We start from the raw sequence: 12,460 nt of genomic DNA on the forward strand, positions 1-12,460 counted from the left end.
GCAGGATCTGTGCTGCTGCCCCTGGGGCAGGCTGAGAGGCCAAGCCTGCTCTCCCTGCTGGGCAGCTGCAGCACCCAGCAGGCTGCAGCCAGTGTCTGCTGTCGTGTTTGGGAGGTGATTCAGCTGCCCCTCAAGCCCAGGGCCCAGCCCTGTGTCTGGGGAGCAGCTGGGGAGTCCTGGGACCTGCAGGGAGCTCTGCCCAGGAGCTGCAGGTGCTGTGCAGCAGGATGCCTTTGGCTGCTGCTCTGCTCTCCCCTCCTGCTGTCTCTCTGGGCATCAGCAGATTGCTCCTGCTCACTTCTCTGCTCTCTTTGGGCTCTCTCTTGCCTGGGGGCAGGAGGGAACCTCCTGAGCAGTGTGCTTTGGAATCCAGAGCCACAGAAGTGTCTCTGAGCTCATGCAGCCCAGCAGCAGCCCAGCACCACCCTGGCCCCAGGTGCCATGGCCAGAGATCTCCTGACCCCCTCTGGGGCTGGGGACTCCACCACCTCCCTGGGCAGCCTGTGCCAGCCCCTGGGCAGCCTGTGCCAGCCCCTGGGCACTGCTGCAGCACAGAGCTGTTCCTCCTCTCCAGCCCAAGGCTCCCCTGGCACAGTCTGTGCAGGGCTGCAGCTTCTGGCACTGCTGCCCAGCCTCAGCCCTCCCTGCTTGGTGGCTGCAGCTCAGGAGGGGAATCCTCCCTGCACCCAGGCCTGGGGCAGCTCTTGTGTGGGGTGCAGCTGGGGCCTGCTGGGTGGAGACTGAGCCCCAGGGGGCAGAGGGGGCAGAGGGCTCCTGCTGGACCCCCTGCACTGGGAGCCAACCCAGCTGCTGGGGGCTGCCCAGGCCAGCTCCCCCCTGGCACTGCTGGCCTCAGGGCAAGGAAAGCTTCCCCCGGGGACTAACTAATCAATTCCCTGCCAATAAAGAGGCAGAGCCTGCAGAGCAGCACCAGTCCTCCATGGCAGCTGCTCCAAGCCCTCCTGGCTGGGCTTTGAAGTGCTGTGGGGCTGCTGTGCACAGGCCCTGGTGGGGACAGGCTGGGATCTGAGCCTCTGATTGCTTCTCACTGGAGGAGTTCATTAATTACTCACTGCTCAATGAGTGAGTCCCAGGGGCAGGAGCAGCTCTGCCCTGAGCACAGGCTGGGGGGGCTGGGGCTCTGCAGCCTGCAGGAGGCTCCAGGGGGACCCCAGAGCTGCTGCCAGGGCCTGGAGGGAGCCTGCAGGAAGGCTGCAGAGAGACTTCTGAGGGCTCTGAGCCAGGCCCAGGGGGAAGGGTTTGGAGCTGAGGCAGAGCAGGGTCAGGCTGGAGCTGAGGAAGAAGCTCTGCAGCAGGAGGGAGCTGAGCCTCTGGCCCAGGCTGCCCAGGGAGGCTGTGGCTGCCTCCTGCCTGGGGGTGCTGCAGGCCAGGCTGGATGAGGCCCTCAGCAGCTGAGGAGTCCCTGGGCAGGGTTAGGGCTGCAGCAGAGGAGCTCTGAGCTCCCTCCAGCCTCAGCCCTGCTGTGGGATTGATGCCCTGCAGGGCCCTGCTCAGGGGCTGGAGCCTGGCACTGCCAGAGTGCCCAGGGGGGGCTGGGGCTGGTGTGAGCCCCCTGCCCGGGGGGGGGGGCTGGGGCTGGTGTGTGCCCCCTGCCCGGGGGGGCTGGGGCTGGTGTGTGCCCCCTGCCCAGGGGGGGCTGGGGCTGGTGTGAGCCCCCTGCCCGGGGGGGCTGGGGCTGGTGTGTGCCCCCTGCTCGGGGGGGGGGGGCTGGGGCTGGTGTGTGCTCCCTGCTCAGGGGGGGCTGGGGCTGGTGTGAGCCCCCTGCCCGGGGGGGGGGGGCTGGGGCTGGTGTGTGCCCCCTGCTCGGGGGGGGCTGGGGCTGGTGTGAGCCCCCTGCTCGGGGGGGGGCTGGGGCTGGTGTGAGCCCCCTGCTCAGGGGGGGGGGGCTGGGGCTGGTGTGTGCCCCCTGCTCGGGGGGGGCTGGGGCTGGTGTGAGCCCCCTGCCCGGGGGGGGGGGGCTGGGGCTGGTGTGTGCCCCCTGCCCAGGGGGGGCTGGGGCTGGTGTGAGCCCCCTGCTCAGGGGGGGCTGGGGCTCAGGCTCCCTCCTCTCTTTAGCTGTCTCCTGCCCTGTGCAGCTCTCAGACAGGCTGGGGGGGTCTGGGCTGGGTGCTGCTGTGCTCAGCTCCCTGCAGGCCCAGAATGTGTGTGGGAGAAGGGCCCCTGTGGGTGCCCCTGTGACTCCCCTTTGGGTGCCCTGTGGATCCCCTGTGGGTGCCCTGTGGGTACCCTGTGACTCCCCTGTGTGTCCCCTGTGGGTGCCCTGTGACTCCCCTGTGACTCCCCCGCGGGTGCCCTGTGCCTGCTGCCTGCTTGGCCTCTTGCCCCAGCCTGGGCTGCTCCTTGGCAGTGCTGAAGCAGTGCTCTGTGTGCTGCTGGGGGCTCAGCTCTGTCCCTGCCTCCTTCCACCTACTGGGCTGCATTCATTTGATTCTTTCCCTGTGATCTTACTGAGAGCTGGGGGGGGGCAGGGGGGGCAGGGAGAGCTCAGAGCTGCCTCAGGGCTGAAGGATCCTGCAGAGGAGCAGCTCCTGAGGGGGCTGAGCCAGGCCAGGGGCAATGGTGTGGAGCTGAGGCAGGGCAGGGTCAGAGCCTTGCCCCTTGGCCTGGCTCAGAGCCCTCCTGGGGAGTCCCTCTGCACAGGCCCTGGCTGTGGGCTGCCCCCGGAGCCCTCTGCCCTGGAGCCCTCTGCCCTGCAGCTCTTTGCCCTCAGCTGAGCAGGTGAGGAGGTGCAGAGGGTCCTGAGAGGCACTGAGAGGAGTTGGGGTCTGCAGGCTCCCCCCTGGCCCCAGCTGAGGCTCTGCTCTCCCTGCCCTGCAGAGCCTTCTCCCCCCTTAGGAAGTGTTTTGGGGCAAAGCCTTGGGGTGCAGAGCTGCAGGCCTGGGGGGGGCCCTGCCTCGGCCTGGGGGGGCCCTGCCTCGGCCCCAGCCTGGCTCAGGTGCTGGCAGGGAAGGAGCTGCTGCAGCCTGGGCAGAGCCTGCCTGGGGCTGGCTGCCAGGGGGCTGTGGCAGCAGGGGGCAGGGGCAGGCTGCTCTGGGAGGCACAGTCCCTGCTGCCAGCCTGGCTGGGGGAGCCCTGCCCCCTGCAGCAGCTGTGTGTGGGCCCTGGTGCTGGCTGGGGGCTGCCCTCCTCCGGGGGGGTCCTGTCCTGCCCATGGGCAGTGCCCTGCCTGGGCCCAGCCAGCCCTGGGGGGGGCCTGGGCCCTGCCTCCCTGGGCTGCTCTCTGCTTCCTCACCTGCAGCCCTGAGCTGCTCCCAGCCGAGCTGCTCCCAGCTGAGCTGCTCCCAGCCTCCTGCCCTCCCCCTGCCCAGGCTGAGCCTCTCCTCCCTGGGCTGCTGCGCTGCCCCCAGCCACATCCTCCCTCACCTTCCTTCCTGGCTGCTGCCTTAGCACTCTGCCCTGCTGCAGGGGAGCACAGCTCTGCCTCACCACATCCTCTGCAGGAGGCAGCAGCCTGGGGAGGGGGGGAGGAGGGCAGAGCTGCAGGCTGGGGCTCCCCCAGGTGAGGGAAGGCTGCTGGGGGGCAGGGAGCAGCTCCTGAGGCTGGGGGCAGAGAGCAGCTCCTGAGGCTGGGGGCAGAGGGCAGCTCTGAGGCTGGGGGCAGAGAGCAGCTCCTGAGGCTGGGGGCAGAGGGCAGCTCTGAGGCTGGGGGGCAGGGAGCAGCTCCTGAGGCTGTGGGCAGCTCTGAGGCTGGGGGCAGCTCTGAGGCTGGGGGCTGGGGGCAGCTCTGAGGCTGGGGGCAGCTCCTGAGGCTGGGGGCAGGGAGCAGCTCCTGAGGCTGTGGGCAGCTCTGAGGCTGGGGTCCCTCAGCAGTGCTGGGCAGCAGCAGTGGCTCAGAGGCTGCTGCAGCAAGGAGCAGCTGCAGCTGAGGCCTCAGGCTGCCAGGGCTGGGCATGGAGAGGCTGTGTGGGCACAGGGCAGGGCTGGGGGCAGGGCACCAGCAGGGCTCAGGCTCTGCTGCTTCCTGCCAGGCTGCTGCCCTGTGCTGCTCTGCCCCCAGAGCTCAGGGCTGCCTTTGCACTGCTCCTCCTGCCCCCCACACCCTGCTGGCATCCCCCTGGGCTGGGCCTGGGCTCAGTGGGGCTGGGGGCTGTGTGCATGCAGCCTCCCCCTGGGGGCTCTCTGTTCCCTGCCCACCTGGCTCTGCTCCACACCTCTCCTTCTCTCAGCCTGGCTCTGCTGTCCCCTTCCCTTCAGCTCCCAGGGGCTGCCCTCCCTGCCCTGTGCTCAGGAGGCTGCTGCCCAGCAGTGCCTCTGGGCTGACCTCAGCCAGGATGGGGCTGGGGGCTGGCTGAGCCCTGCCCTGGGGCAGCAGCTTGCTGGGGCAGCAGGAGAGGTCACTCGCAGCTCCTGGAGGGGGGCTCCTGGTCTGAGGAGCTCTGGGGTCCCCCTGGGGCTGCCCTTGGCTGCTGTGCTGGGGCAGCCTGGGCTGAGGCCCAGGAGGGCCTCCAGGAGGGAGGGGAGGGCTGTGCAGGGTGAGGGGGGGGCTGTGCAGGGTGAGGGGGGGCTGTGCAGGGTGAGGGGGGGGGGCTGTGCAGGGTGAGGGGGGGGCTGTGCAGGGTGAGGGGGGGCTGTGCAGGGTGAGGGGGGGGGGCTGTGCAGGGTGAGGGGGGGCTGTGCAGGGTGGGGAGGGGGCTGTGCAGAGCTGCAGGGGGGGGCTGTGCAGGGTGAGGGGGGGCTGTGCAGGGTGAGGGGGGGGGCTGTGCAGAGCTGCAGGGGGGGGCTGTGCAGGGTGAGGGGGGGCTGTGCAGGGTGAGGGGGGGGGCTGTGCAGAGCTGCAGGGGGGGGCTGTGCAGGGTGAGGGGGGGCTGTGCAGGGTGAGGGGGGGGGCTGTGCAGGGTGAGGGGGGGGCTGTGCAGGGTGAGGGGGGGGTCTGTGCAGGGTGAGGGGGGGTCTGTGCAGGGTGAGGGGGGGGCTGTGCAGGGTGAGGGGGGGGGGCTGTGCAGAGCTGCAGGGGGGGGCTGTGCAGGGTGAGGGGGGGGCTGTGCAGGGTGAGGGGGGGGGCTGTGCAGGGTGAGGGGGGGGCTGTGCAGGGTGAGGGGGGGGCTGTGCAGGGTGGGGAGGGGGCTGTGCAGGGTGAGGGGGGGGCTGTGCAGGGTGGGGAGGGGGCTGTGCAGGGTGAGGGGGGGGCTCTGCAGGGCTGCAGGGGGGGGCTGTGGGGTGTGAGTGGAAGGGGAGGTCAGCAGGGTGCCCCCAGGGAAGGGAGCCTGGGTGAGCTCTGCAGCCAGGCCTGGGCTCTGCAGCCTGGCCTGGGCTCTGCAGCCTGGCCTGGGCTCTGCAGCCTGGGTGAGCTCTGCAGCCTGGGTGAGCTCTGCAGCCAGGCCTGGGCTCTGCAGCCTGGGTGAGCTCTGCAGCCTGGGTGAGCTCTGCAGCCTGGCCTGGGCTCTGCAGCCTGGCCTGGGCTCTGCAGCCTGGCCTGGGCTCTGCAGCCTGGCCTGGGCTCTGCAGCCTGGCCTGGGCTCTGCAGCCTGGCCTGGGCTCTGCAGCCTGGGTGAGCTCTGCAGCCTGGCCTGGGCTCTGCAGCCTGGGGGATTTCAGTGGGATTTGGGGCTGCTGACCTCCTCCTGGCCTCTGCAAATCCCCAAGTGCCCTGTGGAATGTTCTGGAGTGGGGAGGCCTTGCTTGGAGCCCTGTGTGGCTGGCTCTGGGGGCTGAGCTGCTTGAGGAGAACAAAGCAGCATCTGTGGGGAGCTGCTGGGAAGGAGGCTCCTGCCCTCTGCTGGGGCAGCCTTTGGCCCTGGGGGGGCTGCCTCAGGGCTGGGGGGGAGGCCAGGCCTGCTCTGAGCTCACAGCCCTGCTGATGGGGCTGGGATCCACTCCCCAGGCAAAGGCAGCAGCAGGGCTCAGGTGGTGGAAGCTGCACTGACCCTTCGGGGTGGAAGCACAGGGGCAGAGCAGGGCTCAGCTGGGAAGGGGCCTCAGGGCTCCAAGCTCCCAGCAGGGGCAGGGGCAGCTCCCAGCAGGGGCAGGGGCAGCCCCGGGCAGGGGCAGGGGCAGCTCCCCCCAGCCCAGGCTGCTGAGGGTCTCCTCCAGCCTGGCCTGGGGGAGCTCTGGGCAGGAGGCAGCCGCAGCCTCCCGGGCAGCCTGGGCCAGGCTCCCCCCGGCCCCTCTGCAGAGCTGTGGGGCCTGGGCCAGGCTCTGTGGCTGGCTGTGTGCTCAGGGAGGCTGAGCTCTTGCTGTGGCTGCTTGCAGGACCAGTTTGAGAGCCTGGAGAAGCACACCCAGTGGGGCATCGAGGTGCTGGAGAAGTTCATCAAGTTCGTCAAGGAGCGGACGGAGATCGAGCTCAGCTATGCCAAGCAGCTCAGGTAAGCTCAGCCCAGGGCAGCTCAGGTAAGCTCAGCCCAGGGCAGCTCAGCTCAGCTATGCCAAGCAGCTCAGGTAAGCTCAGCCCAGGGCAGCTCAGCTCAGCTATGCCAAGCAGCTCAGGTAAGCTCAGCCCAGGGCAGCTCAGCTCAGCTATGCCAAGCAGCTCAGGTAAGCTCAGCCCAGGGCAGCTCAGCTCAGCTATGCCAAGCAGCTCAGGTAAGCTCAGCCCAGGGCAGCTCAGCTCAGCCCAGGGCAGCTCAGCTCAGCCCAGGGCAGCTCAGCTCAGCCCAGGGCAGCTCAGCTCAGCTATGCCAAGCAGCTCAGGTAAGCTCAGCCCAGGGCAGCTCAGCTCAGGGCAGCTCAGCTCAGCTATGCCAAGCAGCTCAGGTAAGCTCAGCCCAGGGCAGCTCAGCTCAGCTATGCCAAGCAGCTCAGGTAAGCTCAGCCCAGGGCAGCTCAGCTCAGCCCAGGGCAGCTCAGCTCAGCCCAGGGCAGCTCAGCTCAGCCCAGGGCAGCTCAGCTCAGCTATGCCAAGCAGCTCAGGTAAGCTCAGCCCAGGGCAGCTCAGCTCAGGGCAGCTCAGCTCAGCTATGCCAAGCAGCTCAGGTAAGCTCAGCCCAGGGCAGCTCAGCTCAGCTATGCCAAGCAGCTCAGGTAAGCTCAGCCCAGGGCAGCTCAGCTCAGGGCAGCTCAGCTCAGCTATGCCAAGCAGCTCAGGTAAGCTCAGCCCAGGGCAGCTCAGCTCAGGGCAGCTCAGCTCAGCTATGCCAAGCAGCTCAGGTAAGCTCAGCCCAGGGCAGCTCAGCTCAGGGCAGCTCAGGGCAGCTCAGCTCAGGGCAGCTCAGCTCAGGGCAGCTCAGCTCAGCTATGCCAAGCAGCTCAGGTAAGCTCAGCCCAGGGCAGCTCAGCTCAGCCCCCCTGGGCCCTGGAGCCCTGCCCTTGGGGCTGCCTCTCCCCCAGAGTCTCTGGGGGATGGCTCTGGGAGCAGCTCCCCCGGGGGGGGGCAGCCAGAGCTGCTCTGAGCCCCTGGGGCTGAGGGGGGTGGGCAGCACCCAGGGCCCAGCTGAGTGCCTTGGAGGACAGCTCTGGGGTGCTCTGTGCTCTGGGACTGCTGCCTGCAGGCTGTCAGAGCTCTCAGTGGGCTCAGGCCTGGTTCCTTGCTCCAAGGCAGGCTCTTGCTCAGGGCCTGCTGGAGAGGCTGCAGCCCAGAGCCAGCCTCAGCCCCCAGTCTGCTCTCTGGCAGCAGCCAGGCTGAGAGCTGAGGCCTGGGGGCTGGCAGCTCTGTGGCCCTGCTGCTGTGGTGCCTCCTGCAGGGGCCCTGTGGGCTCCCCTCAGGCAGCTCAGCACTGCTGGGTGCCTCCTGCAGGGCTGAGCTGAGCATGGAGCCTGTCAGCAGCCCTGGGGCTCAGATCCAGGCTGAGTGGGGAAGGGCTGCTGGGAGCCCCCCCAGGCTCTGCCTCTCCCCCTGCCTCTCCCAGCAGGGTGTGGGGGCTGGGGGGCAGAGCACAGCAGTGCTGCTGTGGGGCAGTGGTGCTGGCAGCCAGGGAGATGGAGAGGAGGTGGTGGAGCTGCCTGGGAAGGGAGGGCAGGAATCCTCCCTCCTGAGCCCTGCCCTGCAGCCTCAGCTCTGCATTCTGGCACCTCCATGGAGCCTGCTCAGGGCCCTGCCCTCTCCCCAGGCCTGGCAGGGCTGGGGCTGAGCTCAAGCCCAGAGTCAGCACCCAGGGCTCCTGGGGCTGCTGCTGGGAGGGAGCTGGCTGCAGAAGGAGCCTGCTGGGGGGGCACAGCCTGCCCTGCCCTGCCCTGCCCTGCTGGGGGGGCACAGCCTGCCCTGCCCTGCCCTGCCCTGCCCTGCTGGGGGGGCACAGCCTGCCCTGCCCTGCTGGGGGGCCACAGCCTGCCCTGCCCTGCCCTGCCCTGCCCTGCTGGGGGGGCACAGCCTGCCCTGCCCTGCCCTGCCCTGCCCTGCTGGGGGGGCACAGCCTGCCCTGCCCTGCTGGGGGGCCACAGCCTGCCCTGCCCTGCCCTGCCCTGCCCTGCTGGGGGGGCACAGCCTGCCCTGCCCTGCCCTGCCCTGCCCTGCTGGGGGGGCACAGCCTGCCCTGCCCTGCCCTGCTGGGGGGGCACAGCCTGCCCTGCCCTGCTGGGGGCCACAGCCTGCCCTGCTGGGCTGTGCTTTCTCAGGGCCATGCCAGGGGCATTCCCCAGGGGCTTCTGCTCCAGACAAGCAGGAGGTGGAGGCTGCCCTGGGCAGGAGCTGATTGCTGGCTTCTGGGAGAGCAGACTGAGTCCCAGCTGGGGGGGCAGGAAGCAAGAGAGGGAGTGGAGGGGGCAGCCCCAGCAGAGGCTGGGTGTGAGCAGGGCTGTGCTGTCAGCACCACCCAGCAGAGCCAGAGCATTCCTGAGGGTGACAAAGCTCAGGAGGAAGGAGAGGAGTTGGGAGAAGCAGGGCACAGCCCCAGAGCCTCAGGGCAGGGGGAGAAGGTTTCACCTCTGACTGTCTGGAAACAGCTCCTGAGGCTGGTTTGGTGCTGCCAGGCCAGGCCAGGCCAGGCTGGCTCTGTGCCTGCTGCCTGGGCTTGGATTCCTCACCCTGTGTGCAGGGAACCTGTGCTGAGCTCAGGGCTCCCTGCAGAGCTGCAGCTCAGCCCAGCCCAGCCTGGTCACCTGCTGCAGATCAGTTGGCCTCTGTCTGGAGAGGGTTTTGCTTCTGGAGCTGCAGGGGAGGGATGTGGAGGTGTGGAGGTAGCTGCCTGAAGGGTGCAGCCAGGGGAGACCTCACTGCTCCCTGCAGCTCCCTGAGGGGAGGCTGGGGCCAGCTGGGGTTGGAGGAGGAGAGGGAATGGCCTCAAACTGTGCCAGGGGAGGCTTAGGTTGGAGAGGAGGTTTGCTGCAGGAGAGGTTAGGGCCTGGCAGAGGCTGCCCAGGGAGGTGGTGGAGTCCCCATGCAGAACCCTGTGGCCATGGCAGCTGGGGCCAGGGTTTGGTGCCCAGGCTGAAGGTTGGACTCAGTGATGTGGGCCAGGGGCTGCACTTGGTGCTGCCAGGGCAGTGCCAGCTCTGCAGTGCCAGCTCTGCAGTGCCAGCTCTGCAGTGCCTGCCAGAGGTGCCCTGCCCAGAGGGGCCCTGCAGCTGCACTCTGCTGCCTGGCTGCTGCCACTCCCCAGCTGCTGAGCTCCCCCTGCCTGGGCAGGATTTGCTCTCCTTGGCAGCAGCTGCTGGGGGCAGGCAGATTTGCTGCCCCCAGGCTCCCATGCTGCTGGAGCTGCCCCTGCAAGGGGCTGCCTGACCCCTGGGCCACCTCCTGCCGGGGGGGGGGCTTGGAAAGCAGGGAGTGGTGCAGGGGTTGGGTTGGGAGAGAGCTCCAGAGGTGGAGAACCACAGCTGGAGTCTGTGGGCTCCATGGCCTTCATCTGTGGCCTTCCTGGCTGCAGAGTCTGCTCCTTCCCTGCAGCTCTGGAGGCTGAGCACCTTGCAGCCCCTCCCTGGGTGCCCTGCAGCACCCCCAGAGCCCAGGGGGGAGGGGAGCCCCAGGGCTGTCTGCAGGCAGGGGGTGGGCAGGAGGGGGGCAGGAGGGGCAGGGGGTGGGCAGGGTGGGCAGGAGGGGCAGGGGGGGCAGGAGGGGCAGGGGGAGCTGTGTGCCCTGGGGGCTGTGCTTGCAGCTCTTGGTCAGCACTCACTCAGTCAAATGCTTTGGGGTTGGTTTCTTGCAGGAACCTGTCCAAGAAATACCAACCCAAGAAGAACTCCAAGGAGGAGGAGGAGTACAGGTATGGGCCTGGGCTGGGGGCTGGGGCAGGGGAGCAGGGCCGGGGGGGGCTGGGGGTCACGGCCTGAGGGTGCTGCTCCAGCCCAGCAGGAGGGCTCAGGCTCCAGGCCAGGGTCCCACCCCTGCGGGTGAGGCTGGGTGGGGCGCTCTGGGGCGGGGCTCTCTGGGTGGGGCTCTGGGCGGGGTTTGGGGCTCTCTGGGGCTTGGGGCTCTCTGGGTGGGGCTCTGGGTGGGGCTTGGGGCTCTCTGGGGCAGGGCTCTCTGGGTGGGGCTCTGGGCGGGGCTCTCTGGGTGGGGCTCTGGGCGGGGCTCAGGGGGCTCTGGGGCGGGGTTCTCTGGGCAGGGCTCTGGGCAGCCTGACCCCTGGGGGCCATCCCGCTGCCTGGGGAGGTGCCCGGCGGGGCGGTGGCCGGCGGGGCGGTGCGCAGGGTGGTGCCCGGGGCGGTGCCCGGCGGGGCGGTGCTGAGCCCGGGGCGGTGCCTGGTGTAGGCGGTGCCCGGCGGGGCGGTGCCAGGCGGGGCGGTGCCCGGCGGGGCGGTGCCTGGAGGGGCGGTGCCCGGCGGGGCGGTGGCCGGCGGGGCGGTGCGCAGGGTGGTGCCCGGGGCGGTGCCCGGCGGGGCGGTGCTGAGCCCGGGGCGGTGCCTGGTGCAGGCGGTGCCCGGCGGGGCGGTGCCAGGCGGGGCGGTGCCCGGCGGGGCGGTGCCTGGAGGGGCGGTGCCCGGCGGGGTGGTGCCCGGAGGGGCGGTGCGCAGGGTGGTGCCCGGGGCGGTGGCCGGCGGGGCGGTGCCGAGCGCGGGGCTGTGCTGTGCCGCGCAGGTACAGCTCCGGCAGAGCCTTCCTGGCCACCCTCAGCGAGCTGAGCGACTACGCCGGGCAGCACGAGCTGATCGCCGAGAACAGCAGCGCCCTGATCGGCGCCGAGCTGCAGCGCTGCCTGCACGACCTCAAGCAGGAGAGGAAGGCGGTGAGGGAGCCCTGCCCCTGGGCACGGGGGGGCACAGACCCCAGGGGCACACACAGCCCCCCCCGGGCACACACAGCCCCCCCCGGGCACACACAGCCCCCCCAGGCACACACAGCCCCCCCCCGGGCACACAGACCCCCCCGGGGACAGGGGCACACAGAGCTCCTCCTGGGGCACACAGCCCCCCCCCGGGGCTGACCCCAGGGGCACACAGAGCTCCCCCCAGGCTGCCCCCAGAGCCCCCCCAGGCCGGGTCAGGGACCCCTCTGTGCTGGGGGCTCCCTGTGTGCTGGGGGCTCCCTGGGCAGCCTGTGCCAGAGGCTCAGCTCCCTGCTGCTGCAGAGCCTCTCCCCCAGCCCCAGCCTGGCCCTGCTCCGCCGCAGCCCCCAGCCCTTCCCCCGGGCCTGGCTCAGACCCTCAGAAGCCTCCCTGCAGCCTTGCTCAGGCTGCCCAAGCTGCTGCCCCCCCGGGCCCTGCAGCTGCAGCCTGCAGCAGGGGTTGGGCTCTCTGCTGCCCTGGGAAGGGGCAGCCCTGGGCTGTGGGAGGCTGGGGGCAGGGGAAGTGAGTTTGGGGAAGCTGGAGCTCGTAGAGGGCTTGAGGAAGCTGCAGGCTTCCTGTATGGCTCTGAGCAGGCCTCCTGCCCACACTGCCCTGCTCTGCCCTGGGGAGGGGGCAGGGGTGAAGCCCAGGCCCCTGGGCTCTCCTCAGCTCCAAACCATTGCCCTGGGCCTGGCTCAGACCCCCTCAGGGGGAGTCCCTCTGCAGCCTTCCTGCAGGCTCCCTTCAGGCCCTGGCAGCAGCTCTGGGGTCCCCCTGGAGCCTCCTGCAGGCTGCACAGCCCCAGCCCCCCCAGGTGGTGTCAGCCTCCTCCTCCTCCTCCCTGGGGCCAGGCTGGAGGTGGCTCTGGGCAGGCTGGTGTGAGGTGCCCCTGGCCATGGCAGGGTGGCACTGGGTGAGCCTGCAGCTCCCTCCCAGCCCTGACAGCTGGCACCCTGGGGGCACCCAGGGCCTGAGGAGCTCAGGGGGTGAGCAGCTGGGCTCTGTGGAGCCTGTGCCAGCCTGGCTGAGCAGCAGGGGCTGGGAGGTGCCAGCCAAGGGCACCTTGGTGAGTGCCAGCTGGAGAGGTTAGCTCAGGCTGGTGTTCAGTCAGGAGCCAGAGCAGCTCTGCTCAGTCAAAGAGCCTCGGCCTGGGGGGCAGGGAGGTGGTAATGAGGAGCTGGGGGGGCAGTGCAAGGTGGAATTGCTGCAGGGATTAACCAGGCTGAGCCTAACCAACCTCTGCAGCCTGCTGAGCCAGGCCCAGCCTGGGGGCTGCTGTGGCCCTGGCTGAGCCCTGCCTGAGCTCTGGCTGGGCCCTGGCTGAGCCCTGCCTGAGCTCTCCTGGGTCCTGCCTGAGCCCT

At 70.0% G+C, this 12,460-nt stretch overlaps 1 protein-coding gene across 1 annotated transcript in view; it reads left to right on the forward strand.

The window, feature by feature from the left end:
- The window catches only part of FNBP1 (formin binding protein 1), a 54,522-nt gene that overhangs the window by 14,857 nt on the left and 27,205 nt on the right, over window positions 1–12,460 (forward strand). Inside the window, 3 exon segments of the mRNA XM_068155996.1 lie at window positions 6,211–6,326; window positions 10,041–10,097; window positions 10,913–11,060. Of these exon segments, the coding sequence (XP_068012097.1) occupies window positions 6,211–6,326; window positions 10,041–10,097; window positions 10,913–11,060 (321 nt within the window).

This window comes from Melanerpes formicivorus, unplaced genomic scaffold (genome assembly GCF_026170545.1).
Source record: "Melanerpes formicivorus ecotype bairdi unplaced genomic scaffold, bMelFor1.0.p_v2 SCAF_33, whole genome shotgun sequence".
Lineage (NCBI taxonomy): Eukaryota > Metazoa > Chordata > Aves > Piciformes > Picidae > Melanerpes > Melanerpes formicivorus.